At 37.5% G+C, this 24,797-nt stretch overlaps 1 protein-coding gene across 4 annotated transcripts in view; it reads left to right on the top strand.

Moving 5' to 3' along the window:
* Positions 1–24,797, top strand: part of VPS41 (VPS41 subunit of HOPS complex) — a 172,026-nt gene that overhangs the window by 19,929 nt on the left and 127,300 nt on the right. For 3 of the 4 annotated variants that reach the window (XM_032797067.2, XM_032797066.2, XM_032797072.2), the window contains exons 3-4: positions 6,422–6,529; positions 9,429–9,506. The exons of the other annotated variant lie outside the window; for it this stretch is intronic. In XM_032797067.2, coding sequence (XP_032652958.1) covers positions 6,422–6,529; positions 9,429–9,506 — 186 coding nt within the window. The remainder of the gene's footprint in view (positions 1–6,421; positions 6,530–9,428; positions 9,507–24,797) is intronic. 4 annotated transcript variants of the gene reach the window in all.

Below are 24,797 nucleotides of genomic sequence, written 5' to 3'. Positions count from 1 at the left end.
TTTTTAAATCTTATTATAGTCTTGGCCTTCACAACTTCCTCTGGCAAAGAGTTCCACAGGTTGACTGTACGTTGTGTGAAGAAATACCAGGGGTGAAAGTGGGCCGATATGATGTACCGGTAAGAAGCCGGTACTGTCTCGTACGCAGCCCAGGTTAAAGCACTGCCACGGCAACAGGTGCTGCCCCTTCCCTCCTCCCGCCACCTGTTGGCAGCCCTGCTGGTAGGGACCCTACCATCAGGGCTGTTGTTGGGGGAGGCAAAAGGGGCAACAACATTTAAAGCGCTCCTGCAGTGCTTTAACATCATTGCCCCTTTTACGGTCTCTCCGGCTGCAGACAGAGGAGGGCAAAAGGGGCAGTTGCTCCAGGGCCAGTGATTTAAAAAGGCCTGGGGCTCCTGGCTGCTATTTTGGCGGTCAGAGCCTTGGGATCTTTTAAATTGGTGGCAGGGGTCAGCTTCGCCCCTTCTGCCCGAGGCCCTGCCCATTCCCAAGGCTGGAGCTGGCCCCAGTAGTGGTAAGAATTTAATATTTCTTTCACCCCAGAGAAATACTTGCTTTTGTTTGTTTTAAACCCGCTGCCTATTAATTTCATTTGATGACCCCTAGTTCTTATATTTTAAGAAGGAGTAAATAACACTTCCTTATTTACTTTTTCCAGACCAGTCATGATTTTATAGACCTCAATCAGATTCCCCCTTGTCTCTTTTCTAAGCTGAAAAGTCCTAGTTTTATTAATCTCTCCTCATTCTGAAGCCATTCCGTAGCCCTAATCATTTTTGTTGCCCTTTTCTGAAGGTTTTCCAATTCTAATATATCTTTTTTGAGATGAGGTGACCACATCTGCATGCAGTATTCATTGTGTGGGCCTACCATGGATTTGTATAGAGGCAATACGATATTTTCTGTCTTATTATCTATCCCTTTCTTAATGATTCCCAACATTTTGTTTTCTGTCTTTTTTGGGTTTTTTTTGACTGCCGCTGCACATTGCAACTACCTCCTCTGTTCTTGGGTGTGAGAGCCAGTCTAACATGCTTTATAATGAGGCACGCGGAAAACAGCTCTTGATGGATTCTTGCATTGCCAAATGTCAGTGTTGCTGAGCACCTACAGTTCATATTAGAGTCTTATCACCACTACATGTGGATGTGTCACGACTGTGGCTGAGCCCTGTCCTGTGCTGACTGGCCAATGTGACCTTTGGCCATAAGGCGTATACACACAATAGTCTGAGATACAGCATGGTCTCGTGGACTGAGAGCAATGGATTCATTTCAGTTCTGGTACTGACGCCCTCTGTGCACATGGTCAAGACGTACTCCAGCATTTTCAAATCTGATAGATACCCATATGTAGTGGTGATGTGTGTACAATCCTTTGTCCAGCTCTGAGTTTGCTGCCACATTTTGTGGTGGCTGGGAATCCTTTAAATTTTCGGGATAAAACACTGTTTTGGAGGCCTATTCCACCTAAGCTAATGCTGTGCTCTTAATACTGTTGGCAGAGCTGATATCTGAATTTCTGTGAATGTTGCTTTTAGAAGTGGTACATGTGATTATAGGACCCTACTCCTTCCAAATCAGCTGTTGGAATTTTTTCAAAGAGACATGCAAACTTAACTAATGCATAAAATTTTCCTAGAAGTGAGCATACAGAAATTATTTATATGTTGGTGACCACTCAAATTAATATGCCTGATATGGGACCTTGAGCTGACCAAAAAGTAATGGATTACCTAGATAACTGAATTTTGTTAGATATGTTTAGATGAACTTTGTACTTCCATATAGAGAGGAAGGCAGGTAATTCTCCCTGGATACTGTGTAAAAGTACAGAAGTCTTGTAATCTTTCTGTATCTGTTGAAGAATTCTTGCGACAAGTGACCTACTGTGAGCCAGCTCACAAAGGGTATGTTTTATGCACTCTGCATAACCATAAGAAGATCTCTGAACATTTATGCTAGACTGAGAACAAGTAGGGAGAATAATTGAAGGTGGTAATTCTCCATTGGCTTCACTCTAGAATCTTGGTGCAGCTCCTAAACTAGTATTGCCAGAAGTGTAGCACAAATCCTGTCAATAAAACACCCAGCTAGCTCAAATTTCTTTTCTCTGTGGTACAGTGATCACTATTTTAAAAGTCCAAAACTTGTCTACAGATGTCGTCTTTTTGGTTTTAATAGGATTGCAGTGCCTAACTCTTCCTTCATATTCTTTAAGCATTAATTAATCAAATGTTCTGTATGAAATCATCTTTTGATTGACTCCTGTCTAGCTTGAAACATGGCATTTTACTGAAGTTGCTCATTCACATGTTGTGAAATCAGAAGTTATCTGAAAGATAGTCGGGCGAGAGTTGGTGGTGAGAAATTACTTTTTCCTGGTCTGAGGTGCCCTGCTAAAAACCGTGTATTGCAGCAAAGCCTTTCAGTAAGTAACTTTAAGTATTTGCATTGTCACATGGTAGTCACTTCAGTGAGCTGAGCTGTGTGCTTAGTTATGCATGTGTTTAAATGCATTGCTGGATCAGGGCCTAGAATTGTAAGGGCCACTGGATCCATTAGAAGGTATGCACCAAAGACAAAGGATGTTGATTAAGTTTATTTCCATGAAAGGCTTTATTTGCAACATGCTGGGTAGGCTTTGAAACTCATAATGACAAATTATGCAGGAAGGATGGCACTTCATTGTCAGTATCCATAACACCATTAGAGCATATAGTCCATGTGACAGACTATCCTGTGGGCAAACCCTAATGTAGTAACTCAAGAAACTGCCCATGGATTCTCTCTTGAGACCATCTTTGTAAGGTCTTTATGTCAGTTTTCACTGTATATTGGGTTCTACTGCAGTCCTTCTTGTAGGCAAAGATGGGAAAGACTGATTCAGAATATCTCAAGAGAGTTAGGTTATGAACCTAGTATTGAGAAATCTGAGTGATATCTTCCTCTAACTAAACTGGCCTTCATAAGACATACTGCCACCTTTTTAGCTGTCTGTAGTTTATTACATTGTTTGACTCTTGAAGAGTTGGTAGTCTACCATATACAGATAGATTTGAAGAATGGAAAGAGAAGCATCTTCCCATTTCACGTAAGGAGCTCCATATTAACAAAGGATATAGCTGTAAACAGAAGTTCTTTTGATCTTATTCATTGTGTTAGTTTTGTGTATGGCTTTAGGTAGGAAATATTCAAAGGTAAATGGAAAAGATCTTTATAGCATATACTGGGTGTTTTCATTCTCGGAATTAAAATCTAAGGGAAATGGAACAGCAGAAAAACCAGCGGAAAATAATTTTTAAAATGGTGTTCTCTGTGGTTTACTAATTGGTAATTAGTTAAACTGTTCCAGCGTTTTTTGTTTTACTTCAACTAAGATTTAAAATGTCTCATTTGCAGAGAGCTTCAAAAATTTTCTTCTGTGTAGCACTTTTTTTTAAAAAAAAAACCTTCTAACTTTGGATATTTTCAAGTGCTGTTGAATAATACTAAACAAATATATTTGACAAAATATTCAAAACCCTGTAAGTGTTGTAAAGCATTAGTTCTCTGGGTAACAAAAATGTGAAAAACATGTTAAGCTACAGTACAAGTAACAGTAATATAAAATTTATTTGCAAATGTTTGAGTCCTAGGATGGTTTAAAGGACTTGTCTTTTAATTAAAAGTGCCATACACTTAGTAAAAATCCATGTTAGTTGAGAAATTGATTTTTTTTTTTTTTTTTGGAAAGCTGAGTTTTCTTGTATGGGGTAAATGTCACTCTGTTCATATCTTAGCTTTGCTGCGAGTTAGGACTTGTACTATTCCACCAGGTTGTCATAGAAACGCAGCTAACTGTCATCTCAACTCAGGCCGCTGATGGTTTTATTTGTAGGCTTGCAGGATTATTAAAATTTAACAAAAATTATTGATTTGCTTTTTATTAATGCTGGCTTGTGTTTACCTTAGAAGTTCAGGCTGCATAAAAGCTTTTCCTGATAAGAAAATATTTCTTAGATGTTAAGCTCAAGTACATCAAATGTGTTTGACATTTTCTCTCTCATTTAGAATGTGATAGTAAACTTGTATTTTTTTCACAAATCATTTTTCATTTCGTTTTTTTTACAGTGAGGCAAAAATTTCTTAAATTCACCTTTTACCTGACTTTTACTTTACATAAAAGATACCTGTAAGAAAAGCATGGAGTGGGTACATTATTGTGGCTAAAATTTGAAGTTTTCATTTTGTATACATTTTCTTGAAGCCTGGGAGAATGCTTCAGTACACTGAGTTATATGCATGTGCAGGAAAAATTATTTAGTTTCCACTCATAAATAAGACAGGCAAAACTTATTTACAGTAACCCTCTCTAACAGCCCGTGGGTGAATGCTTTTATGCAAAATACTCGAGAGACTAGAATTAACTTTTCACACTGGTTGCACATATGATGTCCAGACTTCAGCAACATTTTTTTATTACAAAGACTATTTGCCTAGATTTGAATTTGTACTTCACATATTTATGTCAGGATGCACTGATCACTGATGCATTTCAAGTGTAGTCTTTTGTAATGATGTAAGAAATACAGTAATATATTAATTACAATTTTCATCTGTTAAGGATTTGGAAGTACGGGTAACTTAGCTGACTTTTATATACAGCACTCTAATTTGACATTGTCATTCTGACTGGTAACAACTTTGTTCAATGTTGGATTTACTGAATAAAATTGTTTCTTGCTGGACATTTTGACATTTCACTTCAGACAGCTATGTCATGGTTGTTGACATCCCTATATTAATTCCTTTTGTATGCAGCCATAAAACTCTTGAACAAATTTAAAAGAACCTTTTATTCTAGCATGTATAAGGTATGTTGGTGGTATGAAATATTGAATTTCTACCGTAGTTTCATATTTTTATTGTGTTTTCTGGAAAAGAACATATATCATGATAACATGGGAGATAATAGTTTAAACAGTCTTAGTAGTTAAGTAAAGTATATTAAGTAATCATATTGGCTATTAATATAGCAAAAGATTGATGTGAAAGGCTTAAATGAAATACTGTTGGTTTTCTTTGTTTTTCCATTGGGAGTTATATAGTGTTTATACTCATTAGACATGAAAAAAATAGCACATCGATAGCACCGTTTGTCTGAGGCTATCATTATGCTTTATGAATATTAATTGAATCTCCTCCGCCCCTTTTTGAAGTCAGTATTAGAATCATTTCACCCATCAGTGGGGTGGAACACCGGAGCTGTTTTAACAGTGCACAGCAGTGATACACGTCAATTTGAGGGCAGAAAGTGAAAAAGAATATTGTATCCCGTATGTATACACTAAATTTGTACTTTTCATAGTGGTGTTCTCATTCTAATTGAGAATAGGGGGATGTCATTGTAGATATACTACTTCATAGTAAGATGCTTTGGAACATATAGTATCAAATGAAGCTATTAAATATAAAATGTACCCATTTGAAATAAATATATATATATTAAAAACAGCAGTAGGGCATTTTGGTATAAACACCTAAATGTTTATACCAATGTGTTGAACCTTGAGCATTCATTTATAGAAGGTACACAACTAGATTGACTGTTTTGTTTTTGATCGGCTAGCTTTCTTTCTTTCTTTCTTTCTTTCTTTCTCTTGCTCTCATATCTAACCATTCACTTTGTGTCACTTTTATGTTCCTTTCCTCGGTCCAGAATGGTGATTGGATGACTACATAGTTTGTTTAAAGGGTAACAATAGGGTAGGTTTGAGGTCCTACAAATGTGCTAGATCACAGTTTATCCATATGAAGATTATTGTGTCCAGATCTGTTTCTCAAACAGTTTTGCAGCAACATTTCTACTTTTTGTTTGTTTGAACATAAAATCCATTGACATGTCTGATACAGGTAACACATTCCTAGTAGATATTTTTATTTTTATTCACAGCATTTTGTGTCTGTCCTTCCTACCGAGGTGCAGCATCTTGTAAAGGTCTTCAAGTTTCTTGTAATGTGCATGCTTCAACTCGGAGCTAAAAGTGGCTACAGCTTCATACTTTTTTTTTGTTGTTATCACCAACTTTGCCATATCCATACTTCATTTTTTTCTTAATTGGGAATGAGTAACATTATTTAACAAAGTACCCATATACATTTTTCCTGCTTGTTACAAATCAACTAAGTGCCTCTTACAGTTGAACTATATCAATTTACTTATTTACAGTATTGTATTTAGTTGCACCAAGAACTCTGGTCCTACCAGTAATTGGAATGTTAAGTATAGTGGCTGTTTGTTGAGAGATCATAGAGAACCATCTATGGCTGTTGCTGTGTGATAGTATTTGGGGAATCTCTGAGTATTTGGTATTTAAATTAAACTTAAAAACCCCCTCTTTTCCCCCTCCCCCTGCCCCAAACACTTAATAATATAGGAAGATGAGAGTGAAGAAGAACCCAAGCTGAAGTATGAAAGGCTTTCTAATGGAGTGACTGAAATTCTCCAAAAGGATGCAGCCAGTTGCATGACCGTGCATGAAAAGGTACCTTTTTATTTTTTCTGGGTGTGGATATGAACTAACTGTTTGCTTGTTTTTAAAATATCTGTCTGTTTATATGTTATCTTTATCAAAAAAGTTAGAGATTTTGGTTAAGGAACTGACAGATCTGAAGATCGTCTCAGCTAAGTACAGTGCAAGCTGAGCTGACTTAATAGAAACCTCTTGTTGGATACTGCTTCTCTTCCTCTCCCCCTCCCCTCCCCTCCCCTCCTGGGGTAAGAGGTAAGAATTCCATATTTTGTAAGGTGGAATGTTTATATGAGCTACTGTGAAATTTAGTTCTAATTAAAAACTTATGGCCTAGGATCAAGATGCAGTCCCAACCATACTTTATCAGGTAAAGAGTTCAGCATCTTTTGAATCATTTCAAACAAACTCAGTCCTGCCAGGGACTGATTTTGTGGGAGCAGGTATTCATTTGTAGAAGACAACTGAGATTTTGTTAATAAAACAGGAAAGTAATTAAAATATATTTATTCCTAATCCTTTACAAGCAACCTAGGCTCAGTAAACTCAGACCAGAGGGTGCGACTCAAAACCTGTAGTAATAACATTCGTCTAAAAGACGCAGGAGCAAAAGAACACTGAAGACAGAAGGGCTTGCATTGAAGAGAATAAAAGTACAGTTCTGTGAGAAGAAGATGGAGTGGCAACTTCAACTCTGGTTTTTGTAACTCTGTGTCCATCAACGAAACAATTTTTTTCTTTTGCTGTTATAAAATATTAAAGACAAGTGTTGTACATTTGAAAGTGTATGACTTTAATGACTCCTATCAAAAAGGTGTTATAATATATTAAAAATGTAATATTACAGTTGTATTTTTGTATATATATAATTTTATGGCAGACCATAATGGCTGCATACCAGCTATCATTGGGGTATCTGTGATATGGTGTTTTGTTATACATTCAAGATTAAGACTTGTGCTGAGTGTTTCTTTATTCAGAATACTGGTGTAGCTGCTTAAGAGGCACTTTTTAGGGTAGTGAAAGTTCTTGTTTTAAATTTAAGTTAAGTTTTAAATTTAACTGTATGAACACAAAAATGTGAGTCTCTCTTTTAAACATTAAAGATTTAAAATCAAACAGATGTTTTGAAAATTGGAAAGAAACTCCTCCTAGTCTGGGATCTTTTTTCAATTTTACATGAATTTTTAAACTCAACCGATTTAAATAGAATTTTATATATGGAAATTTCCAGAATACCAACCTTAACTATAGGGTCACAAAGAGTGACACTACAGTAAGGCTGTTTTAAGTATCCAAACACTCTTAGATTTCTAGCAAACTAGATACACTATTTATGAGGAGGATCAATATTATTAGAAGCTAGGAGATTGGTCTTTTGGGAATTGGTCTATTACAACAGAGAGCCTAAAAGCAAAGGTAGAGTGTAAGCTTTCCCCCCGTCCCCCAGGGATGAAGAGGGGGTTAAGGAAAACCATACAAAAGAGTTAGCATAAATGAAATTGTAGTCCTATTATACACATACTTCTGATTAGAACAATTTGACTTTGTTGGGAGTCCCAAATTCTGGCTTATATAGTCAGACTAATTTCTCCTTGGAATTATTTTTTCTTTCAATGCTATAGCATCATATTTTCACCAGGCTCGCTATCTGCACTGGATGACTAATCGTCCTGGCACCTGGTGCATTCAAGCAGGCCTGTGCAGTGGAATAGTCATACCTAGTTATGTCTGCACACCTGATGTTTTATTAACCAGTATTGATTTTTTTACCCGGGGGACTTTTTTCTTCCTGAAAAAAGGCAACCTTGCAGGAGTGAAAGGCATTGCAGGGGATGAATTTCTAATGAACCCCTTCTTTCCCTTTTTTTTTGACTCCTCTTTAATGTAGCTTCATATTTTAAGTGCCTGAACTGAAATTTCATTTTAAGCAATTCCATTTTGATAAATCCTTTTAAACCTTGACTTTCTGTAAGGTTATTTTTTAAAGATTGTGCTGCTTGACTGACACGCTTAGTAGTGCTTGTAAATTTGAGCATTTCATTATTGGTTGCAATGAAGCATGCTCACATGCAGAGAAATACAGAGAATTTAGGAGGCTAGGCCATTTGAGTAATGTTAAATAGAAAAAAAAAATGGGGGAGGGGGGAAAAAGGAAAAACCATCTGTCATATATCAAGTAGCCCTGAAGTTTCTGCTTGTTTGTTTAGGGTTAGTTCACACAGTTCAACTAACTGTGGGTCTCCTGGAATCATTTGCTTTTTTACATCTATCAGATAAATGTGTAGTTCTGTTATGTGTATTTGTTGAGAAATGATTTGTCATAATTAGACTATCATAGTATAAAATGGCGGGTGAATGCATGCATCATTAAACGTCAAAATATCAGTGTCAAAGAAAATAAAGAATCAGGATAATATTAAATGCATTGGATCTTTAAATAGCTTTCCATGTTGTGGGATTCTGTGTAAGAAGGGCCTAATAGTTGGTAGCTTTGTTTTCGAATATTTATTGTATTGGCAAAGAAGAATTAAAAGTAAATAGCTTCTTAATCATTTCCATAGCTTTATTTTCAAGCATGTGTTACCCTTGCTTTCACGCTGCATTTTTAATTTGCTGCCACAGTCCATCAGGCAATATGTATAGAGTGCAGACATACCACTAGTTGTCAGTAGATGAGGGTTCCCATGACTCATTCTGACAGCTAACTTGCACGATCACAATAATATGGGCTTCAAGCCTTGTTTTATTCTTTAGGTGCATCCAAAATAAGCTTCATCCATAGAATATTGTCTTTTAGGTTGCTGTTAAAAAATTAATCTACTGAATATCCTGGAGTTCTTTACTTGGTGGGATTTTTTTAAAGTTGCAATGTATTTATTTAATCAGTCTCTTTCTCTTTTTCTTATCACAGTTTTTGGCACTCGGCACACATTATGGCAAGGTTTATTTACTTGATGTCCAGGGAAACATCACCCAAAAGGTTGAGATTGTAAGTAAAACATAATTTAGAAAAAATGTATTGTGATGCAAAATATTGTGATGTACCAAATAGTAAATAAGGTTATTGGTCTCAGTACATCTGAAATTTTAAAAATACATTTAAAAAAACTCCTCCTGATATGAGAGGATGAATATGAAACATGGAAAAAGACACTATGGCACATTGTCTTATGTGGACACATCTCAGATTGCATGTAGGATGTGTTCATCATTACTACAGAAAAGGAAATACATATTTATGATTGTAATTAACAATAATCATCTACCTCCTCTAGAGGCTCTTGACTTCCTTAGGGTATTAGCCAACTTATTAGCCGACTCTTGTTGATTGTTACTATGTGTGCTATCATCTTATCAAGATGCCAAAAGTAATTGAAAATTGATTGATTGCCTTGCTAGTTCAGTTTATCTACTGCAAATATATAAAGCTAATATTTTATGTGAATGTTTTGAAGCTTAGACTCTTAAGGGATTGTATTGATTGAAGGAGAAGAAGCAGACTTTTTTTTTTTATTGTTGTTGTTCCTGGAATCATTGAGGATGAATGAAATGTTGAATTTAAAGCTGTGTTCTAAGATATTAAATGCACATTTTTAAAGTAGATTGGTTTGTGTGTGTGTGTGTGTGTGTTACTTTCTTTTTGCTTTGTTTTATTTTAGTAAAGTTTTTTTTGTCTAGCATTATCACAAATTCCAGTGGGCAGACACCACTTTTTCAAAAGCAGCATCAGCTCTTTTCAAAGTATCTATCACAAGATGCCGACATGTTTGCAAAATAGAACATATGTTCTGAAGCTGACACAGCTAGCTGCACATGAAAGGTGAAAGGTTATATTTTTATATTTGAACAATCTAATTACACAATTGTTTCCAAAAAAATAAAAACCACCAAAAAAAAAAATCTCCTAGGAACAGCCTTTGAAGGAAATTTTATATATTATAGTGGTCAGATTGACAGTGACCTTACTTGAGATTAGTGAAAGTCATGTTAACTGTGTGTGCTCCATCTGCCTGACAGGGTAGATGCTGACTGCATGTAATAGATTCATAGATTCCAAGGCCAGAAGGGACCATTGTGATCATCTAATCTGACCTCCTTTATGACACAAGCCATAGAACTTACCCAAAATACTTTCAGGGGAAGAAGGGCTTTGCCTGGTTCCCTTCCATGTTCTGATTACTTTACAAAGGTGCTATTTGCCAAAGACACACACTTGTAATTTTACTCCAGTCTGATTTATTTGAGGCAGATCAGAATTTTATCTAAATCCCAATTTCTTCATTTCTAAGCTATGCATTAAGGGACTGTTCCAAAGCCTATTAAAATCAGTTAGTGTCTTTCCCCTAGATTGAGGCCTGAAATGCATCCGCCTGATAGTTCTGTTTACCCCACAGATGGACTCTGTGTGTTACATGCCTGAAACACTGCCTCTTGTTGCAAGTCTCCTCTTCCTCCCCCTCCTACAACTAGTAGGATTGGGGCATTAGTGATCACAAGGTGATCCACATGCCTGCGCAAAGTCCTGTTGATTTCAGTACAGTGCACTGCATGGGCATAAGGGCTTATCTGCACAGATCCCAGGCAGAGTTAGAACCTAAGAATAATATGGATGCCCTACTAGGAAACAGAGGCAAAAAAAACCCAGTCCCTCAAAGCGTGTGTGTGTGTGTGTGTGTGTGTTTGCTTTATACCACAGAATGCTAGCAACAGCTACTGTTTTATGTTTGTTATAGTAAAATTAAGGTAGGTTACTTAAGAGTTTCTATTCTAAAATCTCTTTTGCACTTGCTTATAACTCTGCTAAAATTTTACTATTCCAGGTTGAAGTTTTCCAGGTGTTGTTTATTTATAAGGATAATCGGTTCTATTGCTCTTGGGGCTGAGAACAGTATGTATGTGTGGGGAGAATAAACTGTTCCTGTTCAGTTTTAGTATCTTTAATTTTTTTTCAACTGTATTCAGCAGCTGTAATGCATCAGCAGTTGAGAATAGAAAGCTGAAGTTAAGCAAGGTTTAGGAGAAGAGGTGCCTTTTAAGATTCTGATTAAAATTGTTTTTGAAATGACAGAGTTATGTGGGTTCAAAATTGTAGTGTAATATAATACATTTTATTAATCACCAGGCATTAAGCCACCAAAGCAAAGAGGGCTGCATGTGTGTGAACTGTCACAGCTCTGAAGTACCCTTCCCAAGCTTAGTGTACAATCCTTTGAATACTGTTTCCCAAGATGGAGAGCTGCAACTACTGAGGCAGTTTGTCCTCATTGATGTGCCTCTTTCCATGCCAAAATCACTGCCTTCCAGTCTAAACTGTGTCTGAAATGGCTAGATTACAGAATATAGAGACATAACCATCAGATGGAGAAGGAGCAGGACAGCCTTCCTTCCCCTTTCTTTTTCCCCTTGTCTACCATTTTGCCCTCCACAGGGTTGTGAAGAGAAAAAATCTTTTCAGGAAGGAGAGAGTCACACAGTAACACCCAATCATACCCTTCAAAGGCTTTAGATTTTTTTTTAAATGCTCTGCAGTAAGGAGAGCTAGTTAACCTTGGCTCTTGCTGGGTTCTGTCTCCAAGGAGTAAATAGGCTGAAGGCCTGTTATAATGAATGGTGGAATTTATTATTTGAAGAAAAAGATTGTTCAGGTAAGTAGGATAAGGTTTCTCGTGAAAGAAATGTTACTTTAGATTGTTGCAATCTTGGAATCATCTGCAGCCCTGACAAATTAAGAACTTCAAGACTAAAATTTCACACATCTTTTTAAAAAGTTGATGTTTTTTAAGCATAGCTTCAGCTTTCTCCTTTTAGTATAGTTAAAAGGACACCAACAACTCGAAGTCAGTCTGTTTAAAAGAAATGAATTAAGTAATTTCAGGTACTATCCGTGCCCCTGACTGTGCCTGCCATTTTTGTGGTTTTACAGCCATGTTTTACTATATCTTAAAAATATTCTTCTCTTTTCCTGTCACTATGTGAAAGACCTACACAACCAGGGAAAACTGGTTATCAGGAGAGACCGTGAAAATTACCATAGACAAAATATTGTCAAATGCAAAAAATAAATGGGGCGGGGGGAGTAAAAAAACAAAATACCTCACCCACCTTGTGTGTCTAGATTACTTTTTTTTTTTTTTTTAATTGGACCAACTTCTGTTGGTGAGAGAGACACGATTTTGAGATTACACATTACTCTCATTTATAGTAATCTTAGAAGTTGATGGAAATGGATAGTAGGTAAAGATATTTCAGACAGAGACTTGACTATATTGCTTTAGGACCAAAAAAACCCCCGACCTCTGCCCTTTAGTTTAACTAAGCTAACCACTATTAGGAAAACTCATTTCTGAGTTGAAAGAGGAGAAAGTAGGCTAGAGGCTGTTGTCACTTAGACTCCTCTGAAAACTGACAGATAACTTATGTGATTGTTATGCAAAATAATCGAAGTTTCCTCACAGTTTTCCCTTGGTACTTTCCATTTTTCTCCTTTCACTCCTTCCTAACCTCAGGAATATATACATATGGGAGCCTAATTATCTACATTACACTTTTTTTCTGTTTCATAATGAGTAACATTGATTTTGATTCAAAATGTGAGGCTGATTTTGGAAGACTGGACTCTTGCAGTATAGTTCTGCTGTTTGTTTAGCTTTGTCAAACGTGCAAGAGATGTGGAAAGTACCTTTGCAGAATCTCTGCTGACTAATATTGATTATGTGCTTTCTGTTGAAAACTGAAGTAATTCAGTACCTTCCTATAATACTTTGTAAATTAAAACCAGGCAGCTCTAGAAAGTAGCTGGTCTCTTTGCATTCTTCCTTATGCTTTTTTTTAACATCTAGGGCTCTTGATTCTGTAAGGTGCTGAGTGGGGAAGAAACTTTCCCTCTGGGCAGGTTATCCCATAAGCCATGAATGTTGGCTCCGATTCTGTGGAGACTTAAACATGTAATGTACTTTATGCTGTGGGAGTAATTCCATGGAAGTCAATGGGAATACTTAGTGTGTAATTTTTAAGCATGTGTTTAATAGTCTTTGCAGGATTAGGGCTGGAGTTTTCTGCACCATCTTCCTGAAGCATCTGGTACTGCCCACTGTTGGTGATGGAATACTTGAGGTGAACCAGTGGTCTATTCAAGTTTGAAATTCCTGTGTTCTAAGAAAAATGAGTAGAAGGAATCCACTGGGCACCAACAGGTTTTGAGGCATTCATGCAGTGGGGATTATATGAGATGTTTTCTTGGTTTAGGCCCTGCATTTTGGTGATCTTGTAAATGTTATGCTAATATCCTGAATCAGACCCCTTCTCCTCACTTAGGATGCCTTTGCTCTCACCAGCATAGCTGTCTTTGTTGGTGACAAACACTTAAGATTAACTGATATGCATCCTCAAATCACTTGCATTTGACAAACTGGAGTTCTTTTGTATTAAGGTTCAGTACATTGAGTCATATGAAATGTGTCAACTACTTCGAAAATTATGACTAAAAGGCCAAAAACAAAACAAAACAGAACAAAAAACCCCACCCTGATAACTCCACTGACAAAGGATTGTGCAGAAGTGATTTACAGCCTCTTAATTCCAAATGCCTCCACATCATTGTTTTTGTCTTAGACTGTCTACAATTGATTAATATAATTATTGCCTCGACTGACATCTTGTGGATTAAGGACTTGTAGCTATGAGGAGAGCTGTGCAAACATTTACTTAAGTAACAAATAAAAAATGTTTTGGGGGCAAAAATTGATGCCCTCTTTCCCAGGTGTTTATTAAAACATCATGTTTAAAACAAATATGGTAACTAGTCTTGGCTTGTGCCAATGAAGTCCTGTGCATAGCCTATATTTTCCCCCTCTAAGAGCCACTTTAAGTAGGGTTGGTTTTTAATATTTAATGTTTCAATGGTGATGCATGAATGCAGAAAACAAATTTAAATAATGTTTTAAGGCAGTCTTTTGGTAGGAAGAATTGAAATCTTTTTAGCATGTAACATTTCTGAGACCATCGAGACTGGAGGAATTTTTTAAAAATCATGAAATATTTAAGAGACACCCCTTTTGTTGCAGAATTTTATAAATTTATGTTTCACATCCCTTCCAGGCTGGGGCTTTTTATATATAATATATATGATTTACTGTATATACTCATTCTTAAGCCGAATATTTTTGGTAAAAAAGTGATGCATCAAAGAGTGGGGTTTGGCTCATAGAATATCAGAGTTGGAAGGGGCCTCAGGACCTCATCTAGTCCAGCCCCCTGCTCAAATCAGGACCAATCTCCAGACAGATTTTTGCCTCAGTTCCCTAAATGGCCCCCTCAAGGATTGAACTCACAACCCTGGGTTTAGCAGGCCAATGCTCAAACCACTGAGGTATCTCTCCCCCCAGTCAATAAATGGGTCTACACCAAAATTTGATGATTTTAAACTCTATGGAATCATTGAATTGAATATCCAATACAGGGATTGGCAACCTTTGGCACGCGGCCCGCCAGGGTAAGCACCCTGGCGGGCTGGGCCGGGTTGTTTACCTGCCGTATCTGCAGGTTTGGCCGATCGCAGCTCCCACTGGCTGCGGATCGCTGCTCCAGGCCAGTTGGGTGGCAGAAAGCGACAGCCAGTACATCCCTCGGCCCGTGCTGCTTCCCGCTGCCCCCATTGGCCTGGAGCAGTGAACCGCGGCCAGTGGGAGCCGCGATCGGCCGAACCTGCAGACGTGGCAGGTAAACAAACCGTCCCGGGCGCCGTGTGCCAAAGATTGCTGATCTCTGATCTAATACACTGTAGTTTTTGTGTGTTTGGAGCGTCTTCAGGCATGGAGCCCCTCAGCTCCCAGTGACCGTGGTTTGCCATTCCCAGCCAATGGGAGCTGCGGGAAGTGGCAGTTCTCATTGGCTGGGAATGACAAACTGCAGCCATAGAGAACTGAGGGGCTCCATGCCTGAAGACGCTCCAAGTAAACAAAACATCCTGACCTGCCAGCGGCTTACTTTGACAGGCTGTGAGCCAAAGTTTGCCGACCCCTGAAATATAGGGTTGACTTAAGAAAGGGTCATGCAGTTTTTGCTATTTTTACCTATCCGTTGGGGGGGGGGTCGGCTTATAAACGAACAGGCTAATGAATGAGTATATACGGTAATTATTTTTAGGTCACCTCTATAAGGCCTCATATATTTGATGTCTTGACCTAACAATAATTTTTATTTAATCAAGGTGACAGAACAAAATAGTAAGCAAGTTGTCTCTTACAATATTGAAAATTCAAAGGTGATTTTGTTTTAGTTCTAGAATAGTTGCACTTAGTCCTGGTGAAGTTTCAGCATCTCCTGGCCAATAGCTGATTGTCCTCCTTGCTTTGAGAGAAGTCAGATGTTCTGCCAACGTACCTGATGTCTCAGTAGGTTGTGAACAAATGATTCCAAGGCTTTTGAGGATAACCTGAGGCTTCAGTTGTCTTGACACAGCTTTGAAAGAACTTCCTATTAACAGAGAACCCAACTTCAGCAATGAGACAGCAGTGTTTGCTGTGTTCTAGATGCAGTTGCTAGGGTTGAAATAGAACCCAACCAATGGCTGAAGGGGCATAATGCAGTATTCTTCTCTGAGTAAGATACCTTTTAACATTTGATGGTATAATCATAGAATCGTTGGATTGGAAGGGACCTCAAGAGGTCATCTAGTCTAGTCCCCCACACCATGGCAAGACTAAGTATTATCTGGACCATCCCTGACAGGTGTTTGGAGATTTTTAAGAGCAGGTTAGACAATGATGGTGATTCCACAGTCTCCCTAGGCAATTTATTCCAGTGCTTAACCACCCTGACAGGAAGTTTTTCCTAATGTCCAACCTAAACTGCCCTTGCTGCAATTTAAGGCCATTGCTTCTTGTCCTATCCTCAGAAGTTAAGGAGTAAAAAATTTTCTCTCTCCTCCTTCTAACAACCTTTTATGTACTTGAAAACTGTTACATTCCCTCTCAGTCCTCTTCTCCGGACTAAACAAACCCAGTTTTTTCAATCTTTCCTCATAGGTCATGTTTTCTAGACCTTTAATCATTTTTTGCTCTTCTCTGGACTTTCTCCAACTTTGGCCACGTCTACACTACGCGCGAAAATTGATATTAGATACGCAATTTCAGCTACGAGAATAGCGTAGCTGAAATCGAATATCTAAAATTGATTTACTTACCCGTCTTCACCGCGCGGGATCGATGTGCGCGGCTCGCCATGTCGATTCCGGAACTCCGTTTGTTTTGGTGGAGTTCCGGAATCGATCTAAGCGCGCTCTGGGATCGATATATCCCGTCCAGATCAGACGCGATATATCGATCCCCGAGCAATCGATTTTAACGCACCAATACGGCGCGTAGTCTAGACGGGGTGTTTGTCCTGAAACGTGGCATGTAGAACTGGGCATAATACTCTTGTTTGCGCCTAATCAGTGCAGAGTAGAGTGGAAGAGCTAATATAACCCAGAATGATGTTTTTTTGTGTTTTGCAACAGTGTTACTTTGTTGACTCATATTTAGCTTGTGATCCACTGTGATCCCCAGATCCCTTTCTGTAGTACTCTTTCCTAGGCAATCATTTCCCATGAGGATATTACTCTGAATGGAACTTTTGTATTGTTTTAATTTTAAACTCACAGAGTGTAACTTGTTTTGATAGGCTACTTAAAAGTCTCTGTTCATTACTTTATAATTTTAGTCTGCATTGTCAGGCTGTGAAAGAAGATTTAGGGGTGAAATGAAATGAAACAAAAGATCAGAATTAAAGGTAAAGACCAATTAGCTGGAAAATCTGTCTTTTGTACAGGGCCCACCAGAATTTCCTGGCTACTTTGCAGTGCATGGCAGTGTAGATGTGGATGTATGCTTAATCAGTCCTTCCAGGAAAAAAAAAAGGGTGATTTGCCTTTTATTTTTTTAAGGAAAATTAATACAAGTATTGTATTTAAACAAGATTACAGTTGTGACATAAGCTAATCGCCCTTCCAGGACTCAACTTTATTTTTTCTCTAGTGTGAATTAAGGGCAAGCATCTGGCTCAAGCTGAGTTTTCTATTTTCTTATTCCTTGGACGTCACAGCTTTAAGTCCCTATTCTGCTCCCATTTAAAGCAGTGGGAAAACTCTTAGAGAGTTGAGTGATTTAGGATTGGCCCTTAATGTAGGAGATGTTCTTGTTGGATTTTAAAGAAAATGTTTTTGGACTTTGATTTTAAGACTATCAATTATGTAATAAGTAGGGCACCTGAATAGTATCGAACATCTATTTAAAACACTTCTGTAGTGACTTCAGATCATTCAAGTTTGCTAAAAACGTAGGAGTGACTTATATACCTACTTATGAGTATAGATTTTTTCCAGTGCTATGAAGAGATAGGGACAGATCATTTTTTGTTCTTATTTGTATTACCTAGTGCCTAGGAGCCCTAGTTATGACCCAGGACCCCATTGGGCTAGACGCTGTACAAATACCAAACAAAAAGATAGTCCCTGGCCCAAATTTGGACAGTATATTGCTGGTGAGTTGGAATATTTTCAAGTGGTCTGTAGAGCTGTTGAAACTTCTCAGTTTTCAAGTGATTCTTCCCCATAGTTTGGCCCACTGCAGAACCCTTCCAGGGCAGAAGTCATGACCACCCTGCCCTTTTTCATATTACTAGATAGGAAGGGAATCTTGGCTGGATGAGGCAGAACAGCTAACGGCCACTGGACTGTTCTAGGGTTTAAAGTTCTTTTGACCAATGAAGGTAAAAACAAAAAAGCCCTTATGGGTATTCTGCATATCATCTTCATGTAATTCACACATGCTTTTGGAATAAATGTTGGAAGTAAGAGAAGCAAAAAGGTTAGACTGACAAGGGGGTGGTTGCAGGCTACAGGAAGTATTTATTAGGGATGTAAAAATCGTATGTCCAAGAAAAGGAGATAAACTGCATCAATACAAAAGATGTTGGAACTTTGGCACCAGAGAGGTGTTTTTTTTCCTTCACCCGTAATCTCATCATCATCCTTTATTTATTTATCTATCAATTAATTAATTAATAGGAGCCACATCAGGGGAGGGTGTGTGCTATAGTTGCCGCAGACAAGGTTTTAAATTAGAATTGGTAGAAGAACTGTTTCTTGAGAGTACCTCCGACTTAAAGTGTGGTCCACAATATAAGAAAATATCGGAACCACAGTTTTATGGCATTTTTAATTTGAAGCCAAAGTGCAGTATTCCCATACTAGTATGGATTAAAACAAAGAGCCTTACAAGGAAGCCAAATTACAATCAGCAGGATGCTTTAGGTTTTTTTAATGTAACTTGACTGACACAATAAACTCTGTGTTTTTATTATTATTGCTGTTATATGCTTAAATGTATGAACTACTAAAACTAAGTAAAACAACAAAAAGTAAAGTACATCTTTTGTTCAAATACATAGCTTACTGCTTGCAATAATTCTACTGTTTGGTATATAAAGATGTCAAATAGTGTCATCTGGTTTTTTTTGCCAGGTATTCAAATGTTTAGTAGTGTGCCTACATTCATCTCTTAAATACTATTGGCCATCCTGTGTCATTTTTTGTGGTGGTAGCAAAAATCTCAACCATCATAAATAGTAGCATACGTTTTATAGGTTAAATTAATCCAAGTCAGATTGTGAAGTCTGTCAGTTCACCCATTGATTCCATTCTACCATATTTTCCTCCTTTTATAGTTTTAACACCCCTCTCACAATGTCTGTCTATACAGACTGCACGCCTCCGAAGACTAAATTGCCTTTCTACAACTATTTGGTTACTGCTCAAACACATATCGCCATGTCCTTCTCCTGACACAGAGTCACCTTCCTGGAGCTCCAGTCTTACTGAGTCCTGACTTTTCTAGTGGGTCGGTTTCTTGTTTCTTGGTTGTATAGCAATTGCACTCTCTTTGCCATTTCTTGATCCAGTCTGAGGTTTTGTATTAGATCTGCCTACCATACAGCTCAACGTGGCTGAATAGGACTGTCAGGGGAACTTGCTAATGCCATTTCTTAATGAACTGGCAGCTCCCACTCAGCTCTTGATGAGTTTAGTCTTCTGCTTCATAGTATATATAGGAGGAGCTCTAGGTGGTGGAAAATGTATTAAAATTCAGTTTTATTTTAAGGATTATCCCAGAAATACAGTTAATTCTCATATTATGAAAGAATGCTAAATTGTAAGTAGATTACAGATGCTATCTTTAATGTAGGTTTGTTAATAAAAGAAAACTCACTCTCTCTCTGTATGTGTTTTTGTATGTGTGTGCTTGCAAAGCACATAGTAACTCAAAAAATGTTAAATCCGATAGAAGACTTTACTACTCTTCTACTAAGTAAATTTACATATTTCCTTTTCAGCCTCTTTATATTTCATTTCCTTAGAACAAAAATAACAATGTCAGGTTGTACACAAAGCACAATAGTCATCAGACCTTTTCTTTTATCATCATCCAGGTTCACTGCGTATGTTCCCTGGATTTATGTTGCATCCTGTAACACTTTTAAAAACACTGTACTTAACTTTTAAGTATTAAAATTATGGGCAGTTTACAACATTTTTTCAATAATAGGAGAAAATTAAGTTTGAAATTATAAATGTTATAATTTTTTGAAGAAACTTACACAAAGAATTTTTATACTTTATTTTGCCTTTTCTTTCAGTTTTGATTTTAGAGGGTACTAGTTTACTATTACTATTATTATTATTATTATTATTAGAGGGTACTATTTCCAGAGGGTACTAGTTTAGCTTTTTAAAATCTCTTTATTTACAGTAAATACTACAAATAACAAACGGTTATTTCTGAGGTTAAAAAATAACTATGTATCTTTTCACTCCCTTCTCCTTATGCTTTCCAAATAAGCTTAGTTCCTAAAAATATAAGCTGCTAATAGGTTGCTGTACATCTATAATCTGTTAATATTTGAGAGACCACCACTTCCCAGCATAACTCCTTTTAGGAATTCAAGAATTGACTGGCAAAATGCATTTGTTTAATGATTGACCCTCTCTTCTCCCCACTCCTGTTTGAACCCCCATGCACCTCCCCTGCCTGAGCTTCATCTATGTGCTGCTGGACCACCAGGCCAGTGGAATAGTCTAGCTACAGTATTTACTGTAGTAGGAGTTCAGCAGTGTTAGGATTCTCACAATGCTGTCTTTTCGGAAAGAGAATACTTATTACATAGATGCGCGTTTTCTAAATCCTAACAACCTTTAAAAACATAGGGAGGATTTGGACAGGATTGGTTCTTAAGAAGCTAATATACCGCTGATTTCCAGAACTGTTTTCCTTTTGTTAAACTGCATCTTATATTGGAGACAGCCGTTTTCCTGCCTAGATAAGGCAGGGTCCTGTGTGCCTAGTCAGTTTCTGGCATTAATAAAATATTATTTGCATTAGGAACAGTTTTTTCTAGTTAGAAAGTGAAAATGAACTGAATCCTTCCTGGAGGACAGTGCTTGTTATCTAAGGTGACATTAATGATGAAGCCCCATTTAAAAAAAAAAAAAGGCTATTCTTTTCAGAATAAAAATGATGACATAACAGGGACATAACACAATGAACAAAACATGAAGGAAAAACTAAAATGTTATTCCTACAGGAGGTAAGGTATTGTTGATCTAATACAGTTTCCCTTCTGGAAGACTATTTATTTATTTAAAAAGACATGACAGGGTATATAGTTGTTTCTTATTGTAGCCCCAATAGAATGCTAAACTCAAACAATTCAGATTGTTCTTAGATGTTAATGCCCTGAACATGACTTCTATAGCTACAGTAGTTACTTTCGAATTAGTCCTTGACTGTGGCACTCAGGAGTTGGCTAATCCCTCCCACCGGGAAATAAAAAGGAGAGAAAAGTTTTGGAACTCTATATCTTCGCATTTCACTACTCAGAAATGCAATCCCTTGTCTCGAAACTACAGAACAGCTTGTATGGATTACTAAAAAAGTAAGCAGGCATTGTATGACACTGGAGTTTTGAAGATAGAAAAATAGATGATACATAGTGGGGTGGGGGAGGGGGAAACAAATGGAGAATGAGTTTTTGTGGTTTGTCAATGCTAAATAAAGTATAGTGGAGATCCTTTCCCTATTATGCCTGATATTGAAATAGATGCATATGTATGTAAATGCATTGGAGAAATTGCTTGAGATCAATTCAGCTTTATATTTAGTTTTCTCTGTCTCAGTTAAGATATTGCATATGGTATGCCACATATAGTAGGCTACAGAGCACGATTCAGAGTCTCTTCTCATGTGAGTGCTCTCTCATTCTTCACCACCTTTTTGGTTTGCATATTCAGCTTAGGATCCTTATGAGAATGAGAAATGTGGGTTGATCATAACTTAGGATCTCTCTGCCAGACATGGTCTGTGCTTTTCGGATATAACTGCAAACCAAAGGAAACTCCAGAATTGGTCCTCTGGTGACCAAACAGTGTAGAATTCCTATGGACTCAACAAGCAGGAAGCTTGAGATTTGTTTTCACATATGTCCTCTCAGTGCTCATTTGTGCAAATATCTAACTGCCAATAACTGAAAATATACATGGGAAATTGCATTTTATTTGTAGCCAGTGACCTGAGTTTCAAGTTGTATTGCCCTAATGCTTGGATATTTTTTTATTTTGAAATACATCAGCAGGATTTCTATTTATTTTCCTTTCAGGTAAGAGAGAGACCTCATTTCTGTATAGTGGATCTGCTTCTGCCTGATCCAGTATTTATGACTCTCATTGACTTCTGTGACCATTGGAGCAGGCTCCTAATCTGCAGTTCACGTTTAGAAAATGACTTACACAGATAGTCCTTCTTAAATCTATCCTCCTGTATTTTAGGGTTACATTAGAGATTTGTTTGTTTCTTTTTCTTTGCTGGGTCTCAAAACTTCCTATTGGTGAAGGTCTTGAAGCCCTCTGTGTAGTTGGCAATGTCAGTGCAACACTACAGCCTCTCTAACCTCCAGTTCAGATGTCACTAACTCTTGGAAAATCTGAGCTAGCTAAACTAAAAAGAACTATGGTTTCAATCTGTCTCCTGTCCTGTGAGGTGTGGAACATCCTCAAGTCCCACTCAAGTTGGTTAGATTTGAGGGCACTCAGCACTTCACAGGAGGTGCTCAGCACTTTTCAGGCTCTGGCCAAAGTTCTCTATGGATAGCTCTAATGGCGCGAAATAGTCTTTGCTTTCCAGGGACTTTATTTTGATTTTTTTTTTTAAGGTGGGTGTTGAAGCTTCTATTTTAATTTTTTTTTTGTTTTTATCCTGTTTATCAGAGATGCATGTCTGACAAAAATGTATTTCTGTTGTCATTTCTGCATTTTGTGGGAGGCAGCATAGCTATTCTCCTTCCTCAAATGTGGACTTCCAAAAATAACACGTCCTCTTGTTGTTTTGGCACATTTTTATAGTCTAATCAAGAAGAGATATCTTTCTCTCTTGTACCTCCAATCACTATCAACTAGTTAGTGAAAATGATATAAAATATCAGGGAACTAGTACTAAGCCAGTAGTTGATTCTTCCAGTGGTTCAGACATTTAAAACTTAGAAATATTTCAAACTCATTTCCCCAGACTTCCAATTTCTAATGTGTTTTTTTTAAAGAAATTGGGAAGGGGGAGGATTTTCTATATAGTCCTTCTGTTTTTAACTGCTTTTTCATAGAATCATAGAACTGGAAGGGACCTCAAGAGGTCATCTACACTTGTGGCAGGACTAATTATCTAGACCGTTCTTGACAGGTGTTTGTCTAACCTGATCTTAAAAATCTCCAATGATGGAGAATAACAGAAACCATAATAGAAAAAAAAATCTAGTTTTTCTTATATGCTGTGAGCTGGGATTAGGTACAAGTGATGCAGTTCCTGAGGTGGGATTAGGGAGAGATGAGTGTTTTGTGTTGCTGAAATGATCCATAAGAAGGGATGGCGTGCTCTGTAAGGGAGTTCTTTCTACTTTCCTTTGGCCAAACAAGGGGAAAGAGTAGATACACCTGAAAACCTTCAGAGTAGCAAAAGTGGCAAGAGATTGCACAGCCTACTAAGAAAAGGAGTAGAAGCCCCATTACTTGGTGACATTTTAAAACTAGACTAGTCAGAGCACCCAAAAAATAATAGCAGGAGAAAAATTCTGCACTGTGATGTGCACTTTGACTTCATAGATCTCTACCATCAGTTACTTCTCAAATTACGGCTAAACTGTGATTCATAGGACTTCTCACACTTTCCACCTCCCGCAGTAAAATGCTACACAGTTCTATGGAATACTTTAATAGGGTAAGGATTGCAAACGTAATCATTAGCCCATTTCTCCAAGTAACTTTAGTCATCCTCAGAGGTATTAAAGCTGAGCTTTGGCTAGTTCTCAAAGTAAATTCTTAATTCAAGAGCAGATCAGGAAATTAACATTCTGAGATGAATACTTACTAAAGCTGACCATAGTGGGTTACTATTAGTCCAGTAGTTCCCAAACTTTAACCCCTTTCACTAAACCGTCAAGTCTCGCGAACCCCCTTCTAAAAATGAATATTACCAGGGATTTTCTCCTTTACCTGAGTGTAAATTATAAAAACAGTGATCTTGGAAATATAAAATTTGTTTTTGACATGCTTATTACACACTATTTATTAATTATGATTTATCATTACAGTATTTTTATTACATTATGAAAACGGCAACACTCTTCCAAGATCTCACTTCCATAGCTTGTTCACTTTGTTTAAGCCTGTTATAAGACAAGGCTCCTATGTTTCATCAAGGAGTATCATGTGAAAACAGCATGAAAGTATTTAAGAAGCCAATTCAAAGAGTTCCTCCTACACAAGCATTCAGGTCTTGAGCAGTCCAGGCAAACAATGCAGGTTACAACAAAGCTTAAACTTGTTCTTCATAATAATTTTAAAGACAATACTAGCTGCTTATTTATTTTTAAAAACAGCAAAAAATATTCACCTCCCTTTCCATTTCTTATAAGGAGTCTTGAAGTTTAAATCTCCTCTCAGTGCGATATGCTTGCTTTGATCTGCTTAGCTCTTGGAAGTCCAGGGGCTCCAGGCTGCTGGCCCCATGTTGCCCGGAGTTCCTAGGGACAGCTCCATCTGCCATTAGGGAATTTTTTCCTGAGAACCCCCTGTCATGGTATAATTCCCAAATCTGGACCTTAGCGTCCAAAATGGGTACCAGCATGAATCCTCTAAGCTTAATTACCCGCTTAGATCCTGTAGTGCTGCCACCAACCAGAAATTCCAGTGTCTGGTACA

The sequence above is a fragment of the Chelonoidis abingdonii genome, chromosome 2, assembly GCF_003597395.2.
Source record: "Chelonoidis abingdonii isolate Lonesome George chromosome 2, CheloAbing_2.0, whole genome shotgun sequence".
Taxonomy (NCBI): Eukaryota; Metazoa; Chordata; order Testudines; family Testudinidae; genus Chelonoidis; species Chelonoidis abingdonii.
The sequence above is the reverse complement of the archived record's forward strand: the minus strand, read 5'-3'. Positions and strand labels throughout refer to the sequence as shown.